The sequence below is a fragment of the Mauremys mutica genome, chromosome 14 (genome assembly GCF_020497125.1).
Source record: "Mauremys mutica isolate MM-2020 ecotype Southern chromosome 14, ASM2049712v1, whole genome shotgun sequence".
In the NCBI taxonomy this organism is placed as follows: domain Eukaryota; kingdom Metazoa; phylum Chordata; order Testudines; family Geoemydidae; genus Mauremys; species Mauremys mutica.
In genome coordinates, this window is record NC_059085.1 from 19,552,607 (window position 1) to 19,575,474 (window position 22,868).

Here is a 22,868-nt window from a genome sequence, read left to right on the forward strand (position 1 = left end):
CAGGAAAGGTTTTTTGGGACACTCAAATGGGACGTGAAAGACTCATGGACTGGAACCTGGGCTCCCACATCCCAGCAAATGTTCTAATCACTTAGCTATAGTGTCTCTCTCTCTCTAGCCCAATAATTATTCTTTATATGAAGTGAAGCTGCTTCAGCGCACGCACGCGCGCACACACACACACACACACACACACCACACACACCACACACACCACACACACCACACACACCACACACACAGAAAGAAAAACCCACCCCAAAACAGCCAGTTGCCTTGTGGTTAGAGCATTCTTCATCTGGCAGAGCAAGGATTTGACCTTGGGTCTCCCATATACTAGGTGAATGCCAGTCCCTGGTGGTTAGGGCTCTTCTTGGGTGGGTGTGTCTCTCTTTTCTCTCCCTTCCTCCCCACTCCTTCCCACCAAGAAAAATATTTGGAAAGTCTCAGTTTTGTTCCAGTGCAGAACAGGACTTGGAAAGCCATTTCCTGCTCTGCTCTACCTGTAAGTATGATTTAAATCCACTGCTAAATTCAAGTCTCTGAATAGAACTATAGCTACCGTGGAACTATGGTGGCAATCTTTCTGTTAATATTCTACCATCTCACAACAGCCTTCACATTCTGAAGACTATTACAGACAATATTTTATGTAGGTTGTATTCCCTGTCTTTTTAAACAGAAAATGATGGAAGTCCAGTAATTCACAAGTTCTGATGCAGCAGCCTATATAAACTAAGAAACAAATAAAAGGAATTCCAGACTCTTCTACACTACAGAAATGTCTAACTAAAAGAACACAGTGGTTGCTCACTGAGCAGGCTACAACCGTTTTATCTGTAGTACAGAACAGGCCCCAACCATCTCATAACTTGGTGATGAAACAAGGCTTTAATGGAGCTATAAAATGATTAAATCCTATTCACAAATTTAAACTATACTGCACTCAGATCATGTGACAACTGTATTTCAGCCAAGCCAAATTACTTTTGTAGAGTACATGGGCTCTGGTCTTCAACTACAAAACTATTATTTAAATTGCAAGATAGACAGCAAATAAAACTGTAAACAGTAAAATTGTGCAGTTTGTATTATTTACCAGTTCCAATCCAGCCAATACGTCATTTACGCCTGGTGGCTGACCAATCCAGCGGATTACTCCATAGAAAGGAGGATTCTCTTTAACTTCAGCCAGTGAACCTGCTTCAAGACCATGCAAGTTATTGACAGGCATTACTGTTGATGGACTTTCCTGGGTGGCGGGAGTGTTCAAATCCCCAATAACTGATTGAACAGACAGAGAGAGGGGACTATGTCCAATAGTACCATTAGTATTAGATGTTTTTGTCAGGCTAAAAGGTAGAGAGTGAAATCTATTTTCGTTAGATAAACAGTTTGTTGGAGGCGGCTGTAGTGGTGGTGAAGAATGACCGAATCCAGAAGATGAGTCGGCAAGTGATTTTGCAAGGTCTTCAGCAACTGTTAAGAAAGAAACAAACAAGGGACAAATTAAGTAGCTCGCTCTTTCTTCCCAAAGAAAGGCTTTATAGGTCAAAAACAAATGTCTTAATGTAGCTGTGGATGGGAAATGTTGAGCCCAGTTATGACTGGTCACTGTGCAGGTGCACCAGAAGGTATTCCCTACCACTGCAAGCAGAAACTAGTCACAAATTGTAGATATACCAGGAATCACTGCCTTCAAACACTACTGGAAGTATGAGACATCCAGGTGAGTAGGTAGGGCTAGACCTGTACTCACTTCCACAGCAATCAACACAACTGGCTGGGCATAGAGCAGGGAACATGTCATGTTGTGCTACTGTATTTGGTGCTTTAAGCGCACTTTCCCAGTATGCCAAAAAGCTCCAAGAATTGTGTGTCCCAGATGCATGTCTTCTGCTGGGGAAGAGTGTCTATCCCCCTTCCTCCTGTATGAGCTAGTACTCAAAATTACAGAAAACTTTGCTGAAGGCCTAAATTATTTCATTTAAAATGAAAAGGGCAGCTAATATGCTATTATGCCTGTGGCGCAACAATTCCTGACATCACAAAGCATTGTTCCTTTTGCCCCTCGATTTTTTCTGTATTTATATTCAAGTTTGCCAAACTATGTAAATTAGTTTATAACTTCACCTCTCTCCCTAATGGACAATAATCCATTTCACAAAGTTATCACTCTAAATTAGACATAATATTTGCAGTGTTTGCTGAGGAGATTCCACAGCACAATGCAGCAAAGAGCACAGATCTTCTAGGTCAGGGTAGGGTACATTAGCAAGCAACTATAGGAAGGCTTAGCCTGAAGATAAATAAAGAATATAATTTTCTTACACTGCCAATCTTTATAGTTGTGTCCAGGTGTCAGAAATTTAAAGAAATATGCTATGGGGAATAGCCAAAGCCAAAAAAATACCCAGTTGTCTTAATACACACGTCAGCAGGAATCATGGAATGACTTGATAGCTGACAGTTAGTAACTAGTGTAGTATGCTTCACATTTGCTTGTGATTAACTATAGGTTATAAATATCTGCTCTGGGACATCACTTATCCCCTGGGCATAGCATAAGAGTACATTTTGGTTCACGCAGAGACAGGATCTGTCATCTAGTGCTCATACAGGATAAAGTAACTGACTTGCTACCTGAAAAAACGTAAATAAATCATGAGCAATTCAGTGCTAGATAAATGAGGTCACAAGCAGATGTACTAGTACGATACTATTTATAAGCATCTTACATCTTGCCTCAACTTCCTAGCTGGTCTACAATTCACAGCTGGCATTTATAGAGCAAGTAGCAACTTAGCCTTTTCTTGTCAGCCTAACTGTTGTGACAATATTTAAAAATTCCAAAAAACAAAATTAACTCCTTCATGCTTGTTACTTTCCAGGAAATGATAAGTTCTTATTCACTTTAAATCAGAGGAATCATCTCTCAAATAAACCGATTTTACACTGAAGTAATGCATTTATTATTTACTAGGCAGCCAGGAATGATCGTAACTCAGTTTCATTTTTAACAGTTTATGGACTTCAGTGCCCGTTACTGCTGTATGTGCTTTCATTGTAAACCCATGTTTTCAGCAGTTCCCCTCCCCAGTTTCAGCCGTAAGAACTCCTTGCCAGATGAAACACATCTGTTATGACCCTAGAAGCAATTTCTGGGGATAGTATAAACTTCTCCGTCTTCTGTTAGCTAAGAGCAAAAACAGTCAAGATTTACTGATTCTACATGTTTTAGGTATTTCCTTAAAATCAAGTCTGCAGTTTCAAGAATAAACTTTAAAAGATACAAAAATGCTTGTATCATTTTTGTTTTATCAAACAAGTAGCTGATTTTGTTGTAAATCTGAATAACTGGTGTCCTGAATATGACAAAATATTATGATCCACTTAAAACTGGAGACTTCAGAAGGAGAAGTCAGATAAAACTCCTTTATGTACCAGAAGGAGGTTTGAAAGTATCATCCACATTCAGAGATGTGCCTCAACAATATTATGTGTACAACCAGTCCCCACTTACATACAATGAGTTTGTCACAGACCTGCCTACAACAGAGCTGAAAAGCTACCATCTTCAAGCTAAGATTAAGTGTATATAATACCTCTAAGGCAGTAGTGGGCAACCTGCAGCCTCTCAGGGTGATCTGCTGGCAGGGCGGCAGACAGATTGTTTACATTTGCATGGCCGCCTGCAGCTCCTCGTGGCTGCAGTTCGCTGTTCCTGGCCAATGAGAGCTACAGGAAGCAACGCGGGCCGCAGGAACATGCTGGCTGCTGCTTCCCGCAGCTCCCATTGGCTGGGAAAGGCAAACTGCGGCCACTGGGAGCTATGGGCGGCTGTACCTGTGGACCGTCAATGTTAAACTCTTTTGCAGCCCACCAGCGGATTACCCTGACGGGCCGGGTGCAGCCCGTGAGCCGCAGGTTGTCCACCACTGTTTAAAGGGGCACTCACCAATGTTTTGGCATGATCAACACACTCATTAACACAGAACATCTATTTCAAAACATTTTAATTCCTCCCCCCAGTAACACTCACTTTCCACTGTGCTAATGACCATATTTAAAGTATAGACTTATGTGAAACAGCATGCATTTGTATAAAAGGGTAACTTATCCCTCATTACCTTCGTCAATGTACCATGTGTTTTTTGATTTAGTTTGTGGTTGAGAATCAACTGAGGAGCCATTTAATGTATAAAAAAATTCGGATCTGTTTCTATTTCCAGGCTCGGAGGTAGATCCTGGAAGAAATAGCATGTTTTATTAAAAATACAGAATTTTATTAATAAAAATCCTGCTTTGTGCTCATTTCATTACATATCTTGTACAAGGGCAATCCTGCCTCCCACTTTCCAGGGGAAGCGAGCACTCCTGCAGCAAAGACAACATAGATCAAAGCCTGCACTGAGGTAACATAGCTCCTATTTAATTGTCCAAGCTGAAATTTTATATTATATATAACTAGTTACCCTTTAAAATAAAAACTATTCAATTAACTAGTTCAGAGCAGATGAGCAAACTAAGGTCCAATTCCACACTGAACTCCATGCAGGAAGATCCCTGTGTCCACACAGAGTTACACTGATCTCAATGGACATCCACTTAATGTACAACTGGAGCCGGGGAGTGGGAGTGGGGTTATTTTTTTGCAAAATACTCACTTTGTGGATGGTAATTTATAACTAGCCTCGGCAAAAAAACTGATTTTTTTAAAAAACTACTATAATTTTGACGGCTAATATAAATGTTTATTTTTAAGCATTTTAATTTAAATTTTTACAGTTGTGCAAAATTATGGAGATGGTTCAGATTTATTTAATGAAAGCAGACATTGTGTTTTAACAAATGTTAAAGCTTTATAATTTTTGTTTTAACAATGTTAATGTGTCAAAATATACATAGTAAATATTCTTAACCAAATTAATAAGTTCTCAAGTTGCATTTTTCTTCCTTTGCCTATCTGCAATCTCCAATCATCAATAGGTGGTCTGTTTTTTATTGTGGGGGTGGTGGGGTGAGAAATTGTCGTTTACCAACATTTACCAAAAAGTCTAAACTTTCCAAACCTATTTACAACCAACCAATTGAACCGCAAGGAAAACCGAAAAACACATTCAGCTTTGTATTCTGCTTCCATGCAATATATTTTTTGCATTTCCCTATAAGTGTTTTTTCCTATGGACATTTTCATGGAAACAGATTTTCTGCTATTTCTCACCTGAAGTCTTTATTATGATTTCACAAAGGACTGACTTTGAGTGTCAAGGAAGAGCAGATGAACAAAAAAATATATATAAATAAAAAGCTCCCTTTTCATACAAACATCCCTAAAAATAAAGTAAGATGGACTATGTTTTTAAGAAGAAGTAAAATTACTCTCAAGTACCTGTGAGCTTTTGCTTACTATGATTGAATAAGCTTTTGTCACCACCACCTCTTGAGGCAAAGGTAAGTTTGGGAGCTCTCCTCTCCTGTGATGCAGTCTCTAGAATAGGCATAGAGGTAGAATTTTAGTTTTTTCATATAGGTGCAAGCATAACAAAGGCAAAAAATAAGTAAGTATAAAACCTTTAAAACCATAGTACAATAAAGCACAATAATGTCCCTCTACTACCACTATGAAGAATCAGTAAAATAAAATATTCCATCAACATTTCTCTTATTAAAAAACTAAGGCCAAAGATTTCAAGCCTGGGTATACAAGGTCAGAGTCTTAACAGATGGCCCAATTTTCAAGAATACTGGCACATATAGCTCCCATTGATTTAAATGGTATCTGTCGGTGACCATCACCTTACAGAAGGGGGAGTTGGGTGAGGGGAAAATCAGACTGATCTCATGATGAGTTACCCAAGTATGACTTCAGCCTAAACTTAGATACCCAGATTTGAAAGTTTTGGCCTATCAGTTCTCCGAAAAATTGGAAGGGATTTTGAGGCGGGTACCTGAAAGTATCCCCCACTTAGTTTTTGAAGTGGGCCGGATTTCAAGTCAATGGTACCTTTTCAAAAAGAGCATTTACAAATGTTCCACATAAATAAATAGAGTCTTGAGGAAGCAGATCTACAATTTTTTTTTTTTGTTTGTTTTTTAATATCAGGCCTTTTATAATGACTACATCTTGGAATAAATCTGATGTTATGATGAAGGTGTAAGAAATGCTTTAATTTCATTGTGAGGGGTTCCCCCCCCCCCATTTCATTAGCTATATTTTATGTACTGTTCCATGAGACATCCTTTAACATTTCAGTCAAGCAACAAGATAAAAAACTTGCATTTGGTGACATGCCAATTTTATTTTTACTGCAAGAAATTGAAGCATGAAGAACCAAAATGTATTTCAGAACTATCCATGAGATTTTTCATGAGTTTATGAATGAGATTAAGAAATAGTTCACTGCTACTGGAAAATCTATAATGTACACTGCAAAATGAAACAATAATAGAACCTTGCAAGAAGGCAATATAGAAGACACAAGACCCCCAAACAGGCATAACTTTAAATGAACTTATGCCACAATCTAGCTGCCCCAAAGTTATATTAATTATACATGTGTTAAATTAAGACAAAGCGCAGCCTGTCTCATATTCTGCATGTGGTCAAAAACACAATTATTAATTGCAAGACAATGAAGAACTCTTCCTTCCCTCACCATCACGTATAAGATGATCTTTCCCCCCCACTTTACAGAAAGAATTGACAAAAAGTTAAGAGAATTTAAAAAACAGGTCATGCAACAATTTAAATATAATGCTGGTTGCATTGCCTCCTATTTTATGCACAATAAGCTAAACGTAGTTCTTTTAAAACAACAAGTTATCATGCAAGCAGAAAAATTATTTCTTCTGCGTGACATCAGAAGATTTGGAACATGCAACATATCTTTTAAAGAGTTCAAATGAAAAAATCCTCATGTTTCTGAATCAGTATAGTGGTTCATTTGCATTTTAGCAGCATAACCCCTTAAGAGTAGTACATTTAACACACTTCAGTGACTTCTGCTGGAGTATATTAGCTTATCTCTGCCCAGCAATCCAAAACAACATCCCCTGAAGATACTTGGGATTTTTTTGGAAAATTTACCATTTTAACATGATAAAGTGCATAGTGCCTCTTAAGTTCCATCAACTTACCATGACACAGTTGACAATAAAACTGTATTTAAAACATAAAAAGCCTATAGTCATTCCTTCTGAACTGTTAAGCCTCCAAGTCACCAAGGCATTTAAACATATGCTTAACTTTAAGCATGCAAGTAACTCCATTAAAATAAACTAGACTACACACCTGCTTAAAGATAGGCGGTCATATGCTGAAAAAGCTTGCTGTATTTGGGCATTACACAGCAACTTAGCAAAACTGAGCAGCACAAAACCTAATTTTTGGATGACTAAAAGGTATACTCAGTTGTATTTAAGTAAAAAGACCACAAATTATTGCTGTACTTTGAAGTCTACATTTTAAAAGCAGAAAAACTAGATTCACTGAGTTCAGATTTTGTTATATTAAAATTCCTATTCAAAAGAATAAATAGGAATGCCACTAGTGGAAACAACTAAGTAAGACCTGCAATTTTGAATACTTATGATTTTTATCAAAAATTGCTGCAATAAACATTCTTTACTGATAATATGTGAGAGTCATTAAGAAACCCATTTTCTGGAGGAGAAACAAAACCGAATCTCGTGCACCCCATGTACTGCAAACTAAACAAATGAGTAGATGTACATAAATGCTTCCATGAGTGGCATTATGTGCCATTTCACACCACTTCTCAGTATGAATGTACTCCTGAAGAAAGGTTAATAGTTAGTGTGGGGAGAAGGTTGTAGTTACAGACCACAGCTGTGTAATTCCGCAACTATGCTAGATCCCACCCCCAAAAAATATTTTTTATAAATATATATATAATTACTACTAAAGGTAACAAATTTTAGTTAGGTGGTTACATATTCTAGCTCAGGATTTTGATTATCACAGAGCACAGTATTTTGACCAGAGCTAGAAAAAAAAATCACAATTTGAAAACTGAGGTTTAGTACACCATTTGTGAAGTATCCACACAAAAGGGTTGCAGTTATGATAGGTTAGTTCGTTGAACTGATGTGAACAACAAACTGCATGCATTCCACACAGTTTTAACTTGGATTTTTCAGAAATGATTGCTATAGGTATCTGCTATTTGCCTTGTGTGATACTGGTAAATCACATAGTATTATTTGCATTCTACTGGATGACCTAAGCTTCATTCACACAAGAAATACTTTCTTGTTCCAGATCTTCACAAATTGCTCACCACAAGCTGATGGATGATTAATAAGAATCTTTTCAAGAATGGGTGCACTGCCACCACCAGTACTCAAATATTTATCCACAGTATTCATAACACTCTTTCCCATCAAAACTCCTCTCCACTTGAATGTTTACTGCATAAACAGAAGGGGTTGCAGATATCAGGAAAGCTAATCAGTGGGCTATATTTAAAAATGTTAATGAACTTATTTTGCAATTAATTATATACTTTGCACTATTTATATATTAACTAGCCAAGTGTTTTTCAATTCCACAAAACATACCTGGGATAACATCATTGATATGCAAGAGAAGTGTACTTTCTACACTTGCAAAACTGCAGAGTTGTATTCCATTGTATCTTCCATCCCAGTTCCCAATAGGATTATCCTAAAAATAAAAAATTTACATCTCAAAGTATTATCCAAAAGAAGTATTTACAGAATTTTAAGAAAACCACACACATTTGTGGGTTTAGATGCAGGTTTGGCCATATGTGGCACAAGTGGAAAAATGCAAGGTTCGAAAAATAAATTCTTGCTTGGCAACAAAATTTTGAGTACAGAATTTTTTTAAAAATCCATAGTACACTGTAACAGGGTGCTGGCCAGGAGGTCCTAAGCCAGCCGTTAGCCCAGCTCCAATTAAGAAGCATTAATTGGGGCTGGCTGAGTTTGCCATGCCTAACTGATAGAAGGGAAGAACCTAACAACCTTATTAGCCAAGGGGCAATATAAGGCTTGCAGGAAGGAAGTGAGGGTGGGAGAAAGGAAAGGAAGGAGCCAAGGGCTATGCGTCCCTGCTTGCTGGAGAAGCTAGCTGTCCCCCAGGTTGCTGGTTTGGAGTGGTCTGTAAATAGAAGACAATGGGAGCTGACACTGTAAATAAAAGACATTGGTGATTGCACCCAGAAGAAGTCTCTGGCTGATTTGTGGGTGCAGGAGTCCCATAGAGCAAGGGTGAAAAGGAGGCCCTCGTTACATACACCATTCTCAGAATCCATAAATGTTGGCAATAGATAATGTTCCGCTACAATATTTTAACATGCAAAAGACATGTGATCAGTAATAAAATTAACAGAAGTGCCCTAAAGATGATAATTAAAATTTTTAAAAAACTATTCTTGATTTAATACTGGTCATCAATACAGAAATGCCACAACTGACGCAATTCTTCATGCAGTGGCACAATAGGTTTTTGCACTATGGAAGACTCATGCTTCTTTTATTAAGAGTTAAAATATTCCACTTATTTATTACATGCATGGGCTTAAAAATAAAAAAAATTACTTCTTCCAGTGTACCTCACAAATATTTCCCGTTTGCATGAATGTGCTATCTGCTAAGCTCTCTTTCTGTACTAATAATTAGGTTAGCTAACCAGCACTGGGGTTGTTCAAACTGCTACTGCAATCAGGAAAGGAAGCATAGGCCAAAACATTTTGCAGGTTCCATCAAAAGCATGGGTATTGTTTATTTTAAGTAAATTTTTCAGAAATTGCTAAAAGTTCAAAAAAAAAAACCACACAAGATGAACATGACAACGAAATTTAGAGAAAAGATTTAGGGTTTTATAGGTAGGTAAAGTATTATTCTTCAAAACCTCAGTCTTCTTCCAAATTCAGATGAAAAAAATACTGTGATGCAGACAAACTGGTTATACCAAAATAAAATCCAAAGCAAAAAAAGGAAAAAGTAATTCAGTGCATTTCTCCTAAAAGCAAAATAAATGTAAAAATCATACTCACAAGCCAAACCATTAGTTCAATAATACCAAGCCTCACATGATATCTACGAAAGCAAGTAACTCAGTAGAGGCAACTTAAAATCAGACTATTCTGCCTAAAAACTGTTGAGTCAAATACTATATTGTTACCTCATGCCAAAATAGCTGCTGAATGCCATCTTTATATATCGGTGTTGATTTCTCACTTTCATGTCATCAGCCTCTATCGAAGTAACTTATAGATACCTGTTTATCTTCTAATTGCGTGTACTTTCACTAACACACACATGCAAAAGTTATTAAAAAAAATCAGATTTTCTTACCATGTCCACTCCAACAACGTATCCTAAACTTTCGTTTCCTGGTAAGACATCACAGAATATAACTGTCCCATACTCTATACCTTCTCCTATCTTCAGAGAAACCCTGGAGTTGATCTCCAAAGGCGGAAGTTCTACCTGCATCGTGTCAACTGGAGCTGCATAATCACTCTCCAGTTCATTGTCATCATCTTCCACCAACTCTAGTTTGTCCAAGGCAACAAAAACTCCACAATCCTCATCGCATCTGAAAAACTGTTTTCCTTGGTACTGTCCATCAGTAAAGCCTTGGCCACGACCTTCTTCCTGGATTTTGGAAAGAGAAACCAAAATATTAAAAATACTAATATTTTTGTAGGGATTATAATGCATCATTTTGGAGAAATTCCAATAAACAATTAGGACTTGATTCAGCAAGATATTTTCGCAGGTGAGTAACTAAAAGCACCTGAGCAGTCATATTGGTTTAAGCACCAGGGCTATTCATATGCTTAAAAAAGTTAGCTATGTGCTTAATTACTTAGCTGAATTGGAGCCTCGTTTAATAAAAATAATAAAAAGCCACCCATAAGTTGTCCTTGCTGCCATCTTACTTTAATGTACTAGAAGTAGCAAAGCTGAAAATAGATGCTTTGTATAATTCTGTATTCAATTTTAAATAATTGCAGAGCATCCAGACCTTCTGGATGGAAGTTCAATTTGTAAAAAATGGCAATGGGACAGTTTGTTTGAGCTCATGTATCAAGCATGCAAAAAAACTTACCAGTAGTTCTACTCCAAAAAATATCCCGGATAATAATCTGTCTTGTAACAAGGGTCCCCGGAAGCGAACAACTCCAGGAAATTTATCATCTCCCGACCTCAGCTGTACTCTCACAGGTGAACCAACATCTATGTGCAGGCCTTTACTTAATCGGCTTTTGCTTTTAAACAGGCTGTATCTTTCCTCACAGTTGGTAATAGCCAAAAGCAACTCAGCTAGTTTCTCATTTATTTCTATTACATCTTTCTCATCCACAAACAGGACTGGATGCGGCTGTTCCAGAACCTTTAAACAAATCTGCATTTTCTTGCCTTTAGAAGGGATATTTCTGCCGTGTCCCACAGAAGAACGATCTTGAATAAACTGGCTTAGGCTACCCTTGGGTACTTTCAAAAGCTTTTGATTTTGTTTGTCTAAAACACTGCATTCCTGGAGAAGCAAATAAAAGATACGCTCTTCCCAATAGGATGAACTGGCTTTTTCTTGACTCCATAAGCCTGAATTCATTGTGATGAAAACTTTATAAATAAGCACTTATATTCAGGAAAGATGATTTGGTGACATAATCGTACAGCAGTTACAAAGGAAAATTCCTAGAGGATCCAACATTTGTTTAACGATTCTGTGTCAACGTTGTCAAGGGCTAAATCCAGAACAGAAAGCCTAGGATAAACAAAAATAAACATAACGTAACATTAAGTTTAAGAGAATCACAGTTAAAATTAAGCACAATAGGAATTCATTTTAAAATGCAAACATTTTTCAAATACAGTAAAACAAAAGTAGCTGGGTGATGTTAAGGTAACTTAAAAACAGACATATTTTTGCAGAACAAGCTTGTGATTCTATTCCAGTTACCCTTCTCTAGTGTTTTGAATAAAGGAACTACAAAATTAAAATTCAATGACATGCAACAACCACATAAGTTAAAAGGAAAAGGAGGAGTCTTTAATTTTAAGTGACCAGAAAAAGGCTAAACCAAATTATAGTGAGTGAGCTTCTGAGAAGACTCTCTCCACAACAAATGATCCTTTACGCATTTTAGTGACTGTCCATTTCTGATACAGCAAAAGTATTTCTGTGTTATATTAAGTACGCTACTGAACATGTATACAACTTTTTCTGAACCTACCACGTTTAGAAATTTGTAAAGTATTACTATGTAATGCTATTTCCGAGACACAAAGCTAAGTAGTATTTTCATGAAATGAACAAAACCAGAATTTGAGAAGTACAATTTGTGAAGGATACTATGTCTAATACAATTTTTTTTAATCAAAGCTAATGTTTATGAACTAGATCAATTTAGTATTCAACAGTGTATCGTCTTAATTTAAATATAATGTTAAAAAAATATATCAGACAACACCCTATGGGATGGAATGAAACTGACTACAGAGAAAGGTTACAGAAACATACCTTACTTTTTATTGTACAACCATGTTTTTGGGTTCTCAAGATCAACACTTGAACAACAAATCTGAGGATCATGAGGACTAACCAACAGGTAGATCATACTTTTCCGTAACAAATATCTAGAAAAGGCCATCCTGGTGCCCAAAATTGCACTGTACTATTGTTTAGTGATCCAGAATGAAATATTTATCTTGGTAGTATCTCATTTCCCATGCCAGCAGAACAGAGGCATCCCTCTCAGATAAAGGGGTTGGAAGGGCAATATGGGAGTAATTCATCCATTTATTGTGGCTGATTTAGATGCAAAGCAATCCTCTGAAAGAGACCTATTTCTTGCTTATAGTTAGGGAAGCCTACTATAGTACAGCCCCCATATAAGAAGGGGTGCACTTGCTAGAAGAACTGTTTTGCTGTCATATTAGGCACACAAAAAAGTATTTTAGGGGAACGAGGGAACAAATTCAACCTATCTTGAAGACACACGGTTTAAGATTCAATTTCCTGTGATGCACAAAAGAAGTAGGAGTACTGAAGAGAAGGTGTCTTACAACAATGAAGACTTACAGTGGAAGGAAGGTCAGGTCTTCTCCAAGAAGCAAGAACCTGAAAGTTTAGTTAAGTTATTTGAGCTAGCTCGCTAATGAATAGCTAATGAAATGTGAGAAACACAAGAGATGTTTTATAATAGGATCTGCCATAATAAGACACCACATCAGACAGAACTCACTGCAATACTTATTTTTTAAACAGACAATATCTGATTCTATCCATTCTATTTAAAAGCTATCCTTAAAATGTAGTAAATGTAATGAAACATTTAACTTTTTTGCTTATATTTTAACAATGTAGAAGTGCCAGAGAGAACAGGCTTGAAAGAAGAGGTCATCTCATTTAAATACTGTGGTAAACTGGAATCCATAGGATGTATAAATTAAACTTTAATAAGTAATGTTCCAAAACACTTAACTGCAGATTATCTATCAGGAGATTAAGTAAAAGAGCTATCTACAAATTGTACTATACTACCTAGATTATTTAAAGGAAAAAAAAACTCATCTGAAATACATCACAATTTATTTATATTCAGAAAGTAAAAGTTACCACATAGGCTAAATATATATTCTCCAGCTGAAATTTTTTGATGTCTATAACTTTGCTGGATTTTAGTTAGCCGATGAATATTTCACTGATGATTTACTAATCTACCTTCTTATTCTGGTGATTTTGTTGTTGTTCACATCTTTTCTCCTATTGCATTCAGCCAGGCTCTCCCCCAATCTATTAATATTCCTGTCATTCAATTTGATCCCAAATTTGGAATCTATCTAGAAGCCAATGAAGTGGCTATAGCTATTCATTTGTAACTAACACTCATGCTGATTTTCCCCCCCAAACCTTTTTTTCATGCTTCAGAACAAACCAAAAGTTATGCTATGACATAGTAGTAGAGGGTTAATGGAAACATCTAAAGCAACCAAACAAACATTTTCTAATCACTAGGCTTTCACAGATTTCCGCACTGAAAAACAATACCTTCTTCTGATGCTCTTTTACAATAATACAGCCATTCAGCTACTGAATACACTTTTTGTTTCATCTTTATTAATAGGGCACATGAATATCAATGTCATTAACATTCTGTATCACTGCAGCAACTGGTAGCACCAATGCATTTAAAAGTCTTTTTGCATTTCCAGAATAAGTCACATAGTTGAAGTACAACATCTGGGCAGTTTCAGATCTCATTGAGCTGAAATCTGGTAGAGGTTGTCAATCTGTTTTCAAATTAAAATAGAAATACACTATTTATTCTTTTTTTTTTTTTTAAATTAGCCAATGTGAAAATAGAATCAATAGTCTATTTGCTGTTTTTCTTGCCAAACACCAGTAACTTTTTTATTGAAGCTGATCAAGAACTGACAGGATACACTAATAGAGTTTGCACATGTGACACATTAGATCAAGTACAAATTACTACAAGTAACCCCAGACACGAAAATCTGAAATTTGATGTATTCATAGTTAATGTCATAACTTATTTCTATGCACTGATGCCACACAAATTTTTATTTGCAACTCAGAGAGTCAGAAGCCCCATTCTTCATCATTCTATCTTACGTCCTGACCCTGCAAAGACTAAAGCACATGCTTAACTTTCCAAACTGAGTGACTGCACTGAAGTCAACGAGCTACCCACATTGTGTAAAGTTAACCACAAACATCAGTTGTTGCAGGATTGGGGCCTTAACCATTTCAAATATGTATCTAAAACTTATACTTCATTTAAATATGAAAACACATGAAAAAGAAAATGTGTAAACAGAAATTTATAAAGCAGTCTGCACAAAAATTTTGAAGGAAAGATGAATCTCTATTTAATTAGGGTTCCTTTGTAACTATTACATGAACTATAGCTTGCTAACTGGGCCAGGTCTACGATGTTATAATCTGATTTAATCAAAAACATTTAATTAAACTAGAAATGTGTAACAGTTTTAATTAGATTATATAATGGTATCCTTAATACAGTCTATGGTCAGTCACTCAGCATTTACAAAGCCTTACAAAGTTCTATTCACTATACCAAGCAATTTTTTTTTTAATTATTAAATGGCAAAAAAACCTTAATTAGTTCAAAGTAGTATACCCGCTGATGGCTTGTGCCTATCCAGAACAGAGTTCTGCAAATCTCAAACTTCTGAAAACCAGGAAATACAGAGTTAAGCTAAACACCCACTCAATATTAACTCAGTCTCACTGGGGCTGGCAAGAGCCACTGGGATTTGTCTGCATGCACTCCAGTTGCATTCAGTGTTTTAGGTATATCAATACTGAATGGAGACAGTAGATGGGACAGGTTGGTAGATCTGTTTGTGATATGAGAAACATCACAGCTCTGGCTGTGATACGAGGAGATGTCAGTCTGAGTCCCTCAATGCCTGTGATCAAAGGAAAGAGGTGTCTGGGTACTCTGAGATTCCACTCTGCATCATTTCAATACAGAATTGTGTAGGTTATGTCAACAGCAGGGCACTGATGGTTTCTTGCTATGAGTAAGGCTAAGATTTTTCCACAGTAATTTTTAGTAAAAAGTCAGGGACCGGTCACAGGTGGTAAGCAAAAATTCACAGGGTCCCCCCACACTGCCCACGGCAACTTGGAGCCACGGAGGGTGAGGGGAGCCATGGCGGCTGGGACTGAAGTGGAAAATGTCACAGAGATCTCTGGAAATCACAGATTCTGTGACTTCCGTGACCTCCATGACAAAAATCTTAGCCTTAGCTATGAGTAGGGCCCTACAAAATTCATGGTCCATTTTGGTCAATTTAACGGTCCAAGGATTTTAAAAATTGCAAATTTCATGATTTCAGCTATTTAAATCTGAAATTTTATGGTGTTGTCATGGTAGAGATTCTGACTCAAAAAGGAGTTGAGGGGAGGGGTTGTAAGGTTATTGGGGAGGAGAGTTGCAATACTTCTACCTTACTTCTTCATTCAGAGCTGGGCAGCTGCAGAGCAGCAGCTGTTGGCCAGGAGCCCAGCTCTGAAGGCAGAGCCACTGCCAGCAGCAGCACAGAAGTAAGGATGGCATGGTATGGTATTGCCACCCATACTTCTGCGCTGCTGCCTGCAGAGCTGGGCCCTCAGTCAGCAGCTGCCGCTCTCTGGCTGCCCAGCTCTAAAAGCAGCAGCGCAGAGGTAAGAGTAGCAAGATATGAGATTTCCACCCTTACTTTTGTGCTGTTGCTGATGGGTTGCTGTCTTTAGAGCTGGGCACCTGGCCAACAGCCGCCGCTATCTGGCCACCCAGCTCTAAAGGCAGCACAGAAGTAAGGGTGGCAATACTATGACCCCCCTGAAATAACCTTGCAACCCCCCTGCAACTCTCTTTTGGGTCAGGTCCCCTAATTTGAGAAACACTGGTCTCCCCCATGAAATCTGAATAGTATAGAGTAAAAGCACACCAAAGGCCAGATTTCACGTGGGGAGAGACCAGATTTCACAGTCCGTGATGCATTTTTCATGGCCGTGAATTTGGTAGGGCCCTAGCTATGAGTATTGTCAGTACTGAAAGCAGTCTGTGGATTTAATGATAGGTAGGAGAAAGCATAAGTTTAGGTGATATCCTGTGTGCAAAGAAGAAGAGTTTATAAAACTGTGAGAAGTTGTAATCTATGAGGGGAGTACGCTCAGTGTTGTAAGTGTTAGACAGGTGCCGGTAGTGCCTGTGCATTGCAATGAAAAGGCAGATTTCAAGCATGTGTGTTATGGGTGTTTTGGGGCATCACTTGAGAAGGGCAGAGTTAAGGCTAAGCAGACATTTACCTTAACTCTCTATTTCCTGTATTTCTGTTTCCAAGAGCTTGACTTTGCTGAACTTGACATTCTGAAAGGTCATGAGTTATCTCTGGGCAACCTTAACTCCGAGTTAAAGTTTTTGCCATTTAATTTCCTTCTGTGGTTTTTTTGTTTGGTGTTATTGGTTTGGGGTTTTGTTTTTTTTTTGTTTTAAAAGAGAGAGAGAGATGTTAGCTGGTAGGAGACTGTGGTCATTTAGACAACTGTGGTTCTCACCTAGCTTTACAGTGGATGTACTACTGAAGTACCTAGCTTTTATATAGTGCTTTTCATCAGTAGTGCTCAAAGAACTTTAAATTGTTATCCCCATTTTGCAGCTCACATGGCAGAGCAAGGAGAGGGGCTCAGCAGACCAAGGGCAGCAAGGTCCCCCTGATCCCAGACCACACAGCACAGGTAGGACTCACCCAGATTCCAGCACAACCATGGTAGGGTATAATTTTGGGCCAACAGGCTCACCCACCCCTATACCTCCAACTTTCTATACAAACCCTCTCATCCTCTCGCCTCTCACTCCACCAATCCCTATTTCGCCCATTGTACTTAAGCCCCAACCCTCTCTTCCTTTTCTTACCACCCATTGCCATTTATCCCTCTCTCCATAACATTCCCATCCTCCAAAGTAGATTCAAACCTCTCCCCCCGACTCCCCATTGACTCTTCCATCCCAATCACCCTCCCCTCAAAGCAAGCATTCACATGTATAATTTATTTTCTTTTCAAACACAGTTGAAGTGTTCTCTGAATTCTCTCTCTCAAACCCTACCTACACCTTGGTGGCTTTACCCCAATGTTTACACAGCTCACTCTCAGATTTCTGACAAGGATCAGTGGGTTTCAAACTTACAAGCTGCTAGAATCTGTGAACTTTATGAAATACTGAATTTTTTCCAGGGGGTTGGGGCTGTATCTCAGGAATCCCTTACTCAAATTAACCCGTATTTGCATCACAAACCCTGTCCTACGCTCCCATGAGACAATGCAAATTTCAAGACAGTCCCTGTAAGCATGCTGATGCACAACTATAATTATATGAAATCAGAAGGAGGATAGAGGAAAAGGACTCTACATATCCATCTGCAGCATGGCAGGCCTAGAGAGGTATGAAGTGACCTATTCATCTCAATGAGATGTTCTCAGCTGAAAGACCATACCCCCACCCCCGATATAAATACAGCCTGAAACAATAACTCCATTGTGAACTACTCCATTCACGTCAGTGGGTGTCTCATCCCCCTTCCTCAGTGCTAGAGAGCCTGTAATATGCATCCAATACATCCATTCTCAAATTCTCACCCCGTCTCAGCAGTGTGTTCTTAATGCATGCGCTAAGCGTACCTGTTCTAAGCTCCCGAATCAGAGGGGAAGGGCTTTCCCAAATCTTGGCTCATATGCAGGGGGCGAAATAGGGAAGTGGGCTCAGATCCTCCTAGAGAGACAAAGCCCTCTAAGATCCCAGATTACATAAAGAAGGGTAGGGAGAGGGGCTCGGACATTTTCAGAAGGGCACAGAACTCCAGATATCACATGGGGATGGGCAGATGGGGAGGGGGCATTAGATTCCCATAGAAGCATACAGGGAGCCCCACCCCCCCCCCGGCACAAATACAGGCGCAGAGGCGGCTCTATGTATTTTGCCGCCCCAAGCACGGCAGTCAGGCAGCTTTCTACGGTGAGCCTGCGGGAGGTCCACCGGTAATGCGGATTCGGCATACCCACCGCCAAATTACCGCCAAAACCGCGGGACCGGTGGACCTCCCACAGGCACGCCGCCAAAAGCCACCTGCCTGCCGCCCTCACAGCGACCAGAAGGCTGCTCCCCGCGGCTTGCCGCCCCAGGCATGCGCTGGTGCCACCCTGTATAGGGGGCAGGGACTCAGACACCCCCAGAAGGGCAAGTACCCCATATCTGGCTCACATGAAGGGGTATACGAGGATGGGGTGCTCAGATCTGGCACAAACACAAAGGTAGGGGAAGAGGCTCAGACCTCCTCTCCCCTAAGATAGGCTGCCTCCCACAGATTCCAGCGATCACATGAGAGGGAAATGTAGGGCTGACAGGTGCCGCTGCCCCTATTCTCCCCCACCCTGGAACTTATTCCCATGTGTTCCTTCCCATTGTCCATTCCTCCCCTCCCACTCCCTATCACTGACCCACACCTAACCCTCTCCTACCTACCTATCCCCATAATTGATCCTCTCCTTCCTTGCACCCCAAGCCCCTCTCTCCCTTTTGCAATCCACTCTTCCACACACATCCCATGAGCATTTGCATGTGTAATTTACTACACTGCACAGCAGTGCGGTGATGAATATTAAGCCCTGTGTATGACAGTATGTAACATACTTAAGAACTTTTTCTGTCCATCTAGGTTCTCATGCCATGGCCATCTTTGTGATATCTAAGCCTATCTTAGTACCAAAATGGGCTGAGGGGTAAGAGAGAAAACATCTTCTGAACAGGAGCAAAGACCTAACAGGAGCAAGTGACTGAAACTTTGTAAGCGTAACTAAGAGGGTGAAACTTTGCACATGTTTAAGCCACTGTAGTTAGCCCAGTCAGAAGTTCCCTAAATTCCTCTCCCCCCACCTCGCCCTCTGAGTCACTAGCATATACTGTTACAGAGAATCATCTCACTGAGAAAAAGGTTTGTTCTGAAATTTGAGAACTTTGTTTCTGCCTTGGGATAGCATTAGTTGGAGTAAGCAGTGTGGTCTCCTATCAGGTTTCAGCATGAATATACACAAGTATATTGCCTTGATGCAGACTATAGAACAAGTGGGGAAAACTGGATCAACCTGTTTCAAATTGTCTCTTGTAAATTCCTGAGTTTAAATGTCATGTTTTGAATAACCCCATGTACAGGGCAAACAACCAAGACTGTCAGTCTGAAAAATGTTTTAAGTGGAAGAACCCACAGGAGTTGAGTGGGCAAATGTAATAGCATCCAAGGGAGGCCAAAGCTGCATGTTTGCAGTACTAAATAAAAATAAAAAAAATGTGCATTTTAAAGAATGCTTAGTTGCTAAGTGAAAACGTACATCTTAACACAGACCAATGGATTATTGGAGCTTTTACATGTATTTTTACTATTTGGATTTTACTACTTTACTTTTTTTAAAACAAAAAGCACTACACTGTAGCTGTTTGGTATAATGTGTACATGGACTTGATTTGGGGATGACTCTTGTACATCAGTATGTGCCATTTGTCTCTAAATCAGAGAGATTGTGCATTGTGTTCATATTTTGAGATGAAAGATGAAAACACTATTTTCAGTCAGATTTAATGTTCTTGCTTTATAAGTTAATATATACTTCTCTATACTTGTTAAGAATGTTTATTTTCTGAGCAGCATAAGAATGCTTAAACATTTCCTTGCTTTTAAATGCTTACTTTTTTTAAACAGATTTTTATTTTACATTAGCCTAGACTTTTTTCTTATTTTTTTGTGCACATGTGTAAATGAAGATACAGTTTAAACTTTTAAATAAAACGGGATGACTGGTGACCAGATTATTACATTAAACCTGGGAGCTGCACTGGCCAAAATCAGTGCCGCCTGCACAGACAGCCCTTATCTATTTCAGTGTGCACCTGACAAAATGCAGGGATCACTATATTGCTAAATCCTTACGCCTACAATCAGAGCTGACAGTGTGAACCTCTTACCCAACTGACTTCAATGTTCTGCATGAGCTACCAGAGCCAGCTGCAGGATCCGGGCCTACCTCAGGTATGCAGCACAGCACAACACAACCCAGCCTGCCTGCCTACCTTCAAGCTGCACGTTGGTGAAAAAGGCGAAACAAAGCAACTCACTGGGAGAGGCCCTAACAGAGGAAAGGTCGCGCACACACGCGCGCAGAACTAGAACCCAAGTCCCACTACGCTGCTCTATAGCCAACCTCTAACCTCCTAGGCCAGCTGAGGCGACTCAGCCGCACTGTGCTTTACGCGCCCGGGACGAAGGGGGCTGAGAGCGCGCACCCTGTGCCGGTCCGTCGGCAGCCCTCCGAGCGCGGCCCCCCCGTGTGTGGGGGGGAGGGGGGAAGAACACACGTATCGTCGCTGCACATACAGACCGGCACGGTCCGCAGCCCCCGCCGATTTCCAGGGGGGACCAGCCCCAGCCCCGGCCCCACGGCCCGGGCAGCGGGAGGCAGCCCCGAAACGCGGCGCGACGGCCCCGGGCCCCTCACTCACCTCTTCATCCTCGGCCCAGCGAGCCACCGCGTTGCTGCTGCTGCTGCCCAGGCGGCCCCTCCTGACAGGCCCGGAGCCGCCGGCGCGGGGACTTTCCCAGCCCGCTCACACCCCCGCGGGGCTCATCGGAGCGACGCAGCCCGTAGTCAGCACAGGAGCCAGGCGGCCCGGCCCGTGAAACCTACCCTGCTACGCACACAGCGCCGCCCCCTGCCAGCTGCCGGAGCCAACCACAAGGCCCGGAGCCGGCCACCCTCCCTCCTATTGGCCCGACACACACAGAGCCTGCGCCTACGCGGGGATTTCCACTCCACCATGCTTGGCAGAGCCGCAGATGAAGGCGGGAACTGACGTGTGGGAGGAGTCAAACCGATGGGTTTCATTGGCTAAATCCTTTAATCCCGGCCGGCCTGCAGATTGGCTACAGAGAGGGGGTGGAGGGAACGTAAGAGGAGCGGAGGAACGCTTCGGTTTGATTGGTTGAAGCGCCTGAGTCGCTCTCTAGCGATTGGTAGAGTTTAACCAGGTGCAGGTTAAATCAGGAGCCGGCTGTAGCCCCCCCCTAAGGGGGAAGGGCAGTGAGCAGGGGGCGGGAGGGGCTCAGGTGCTCAGACCCATCCGTGCTCCTCAGGCAGTGAGCCCAGCCCTGGGGTCTGCCCTGACGCCCGCCCAGCAGCACCTCCCTTCCCTGGGACCTGAGGCTGCACCGGTCTCTGTGGCATTGTCAGGCAAAAGAAATGGGCCCCCAGGATTTAATGTGACCCTGTAACTGTCCCCCGTGTTGAACAATGTTTGGCGTACAGAGGGCTCAGGCAGCTTAGGGCCATGGCAAACCTTTACATGTTGTATTAAAGATGGGGGGCAGTTAAAGTATTTGAAATGTAAAGTATCAAATAGGGCTTTCATTTTAACACCCTTGTTCCCTTTCCTTGAGCTAGAGAGGTGTCTTTTTGTTTGAAGAAAGAACACACACACACACACACACACACACCCCTTGTTGGACAGTCTCTTAGATGGTAAAACCATGGGCAGCCCATGAACCACCAGCTGGAGGAGGCTAGTCCCCAGCTTTGCCCCTTCCACTCAAGACTCTGCCTCTTCTGTGCCTCCCGTCCCCCCGCCACAGCCACCAGCCACCACCCTAGGCTAGCCCTGGAGCTAGGGTGACCAGACAACAAGTGTGAAAAATTAGGACAGGAGGCGGGGGGTAATAGGATCCTATATAAGAAAAGACCCCAAAATCGGGACTGTCCCTATAAAATCAGGACATCTGGTCACCCTACCTGGAGCTCAGGGAGGACAAGTGGCATGGCTCCAGCCTGAGACAGGGCCACTGCACAGGGGGACTGGAGCTGCCCGCGAGGGGGGAGGGTGTGAGTAGGGCCACCATTGGCTGTTTGGGGAGGCATAGCATCCCCCAGCCTATGGTACCTGCCACCCATGGGAAAAACCCGTCATATGAAAGAGGAATGAAAAGTACAGCAAGGATAGAAAATGCTGGCTTTCTTTCCACAGTCTTTTAAGGACCCCAAAAGGGAGTGATGGGAAGAATAGCCAATCCTCTTATTTTATCTACTACTTAGACCTAATTTCCAATACACCAGTTTTGGTCCCACATTTTTCTTATCAGGCACAATCTTTGAATTTTATCAGTAGGGCTTTTTGCTTGTACTAATCAATCTATCTCCCTTTTGCATCTTTTACCATCATCATTATAGGTTATTGTGGCACTTTATGAACGGTCATTCATTTTTCACAGTTGAGCTTATAATTTAGGAA

General features: G+C 40.7%; 1 protein-coding gene across 2 annotated transcripts in view; it reads right to left on the minus strand.

Moving 5' to 3' along the window:
- CYLD (CYLD lysine 63 deubiquitinase) overlaps positions 1-21,222 on the minus strand; it is a 47,089-nt gene extending 25,867 nt beyond the window's left edge. The window contains exons 1-7 of one of the 2 annotated variants that reach the window (XM_044987580.1): positions 21,090-21,222; positions 11,108-11,770; positions 10,483-10,650; positions 8,584-8,689; positions 5,393-5,491; positions 4,131-4,247; positions 1,100-1,479 (exon numbers count right to left, since the gene is read on the minus strand). In XM_044987580.1, coding sequence (XP_044843515.1) covers positions 1,100-1,479; positions 4,131-4,247; positions 5,393-5,491; positions 8,584-8,689; positions 10,483-10,650; positions 11,108-11,614 — 1,377 coding nt within the window. In that variant the 5' untranslated portion in view covers positions 11,615-11,770; positions 21,090-21,222. Of the gene's footprint in view, positions 1-1,099; positions 1,480-4,130; positions 4,248-5,392; positions 5,492-8,583; positions 8,690-10,347; positions 10,651-11,107; positions 11,771-21,089 lie in introns of both variants that reach the window. The other variant, XM_044987579.1, reaches the window with a different exon arrangement.
- Between the last annotated feature and the right edge of the window lie 1,646 nt (positions 21,223-22,868).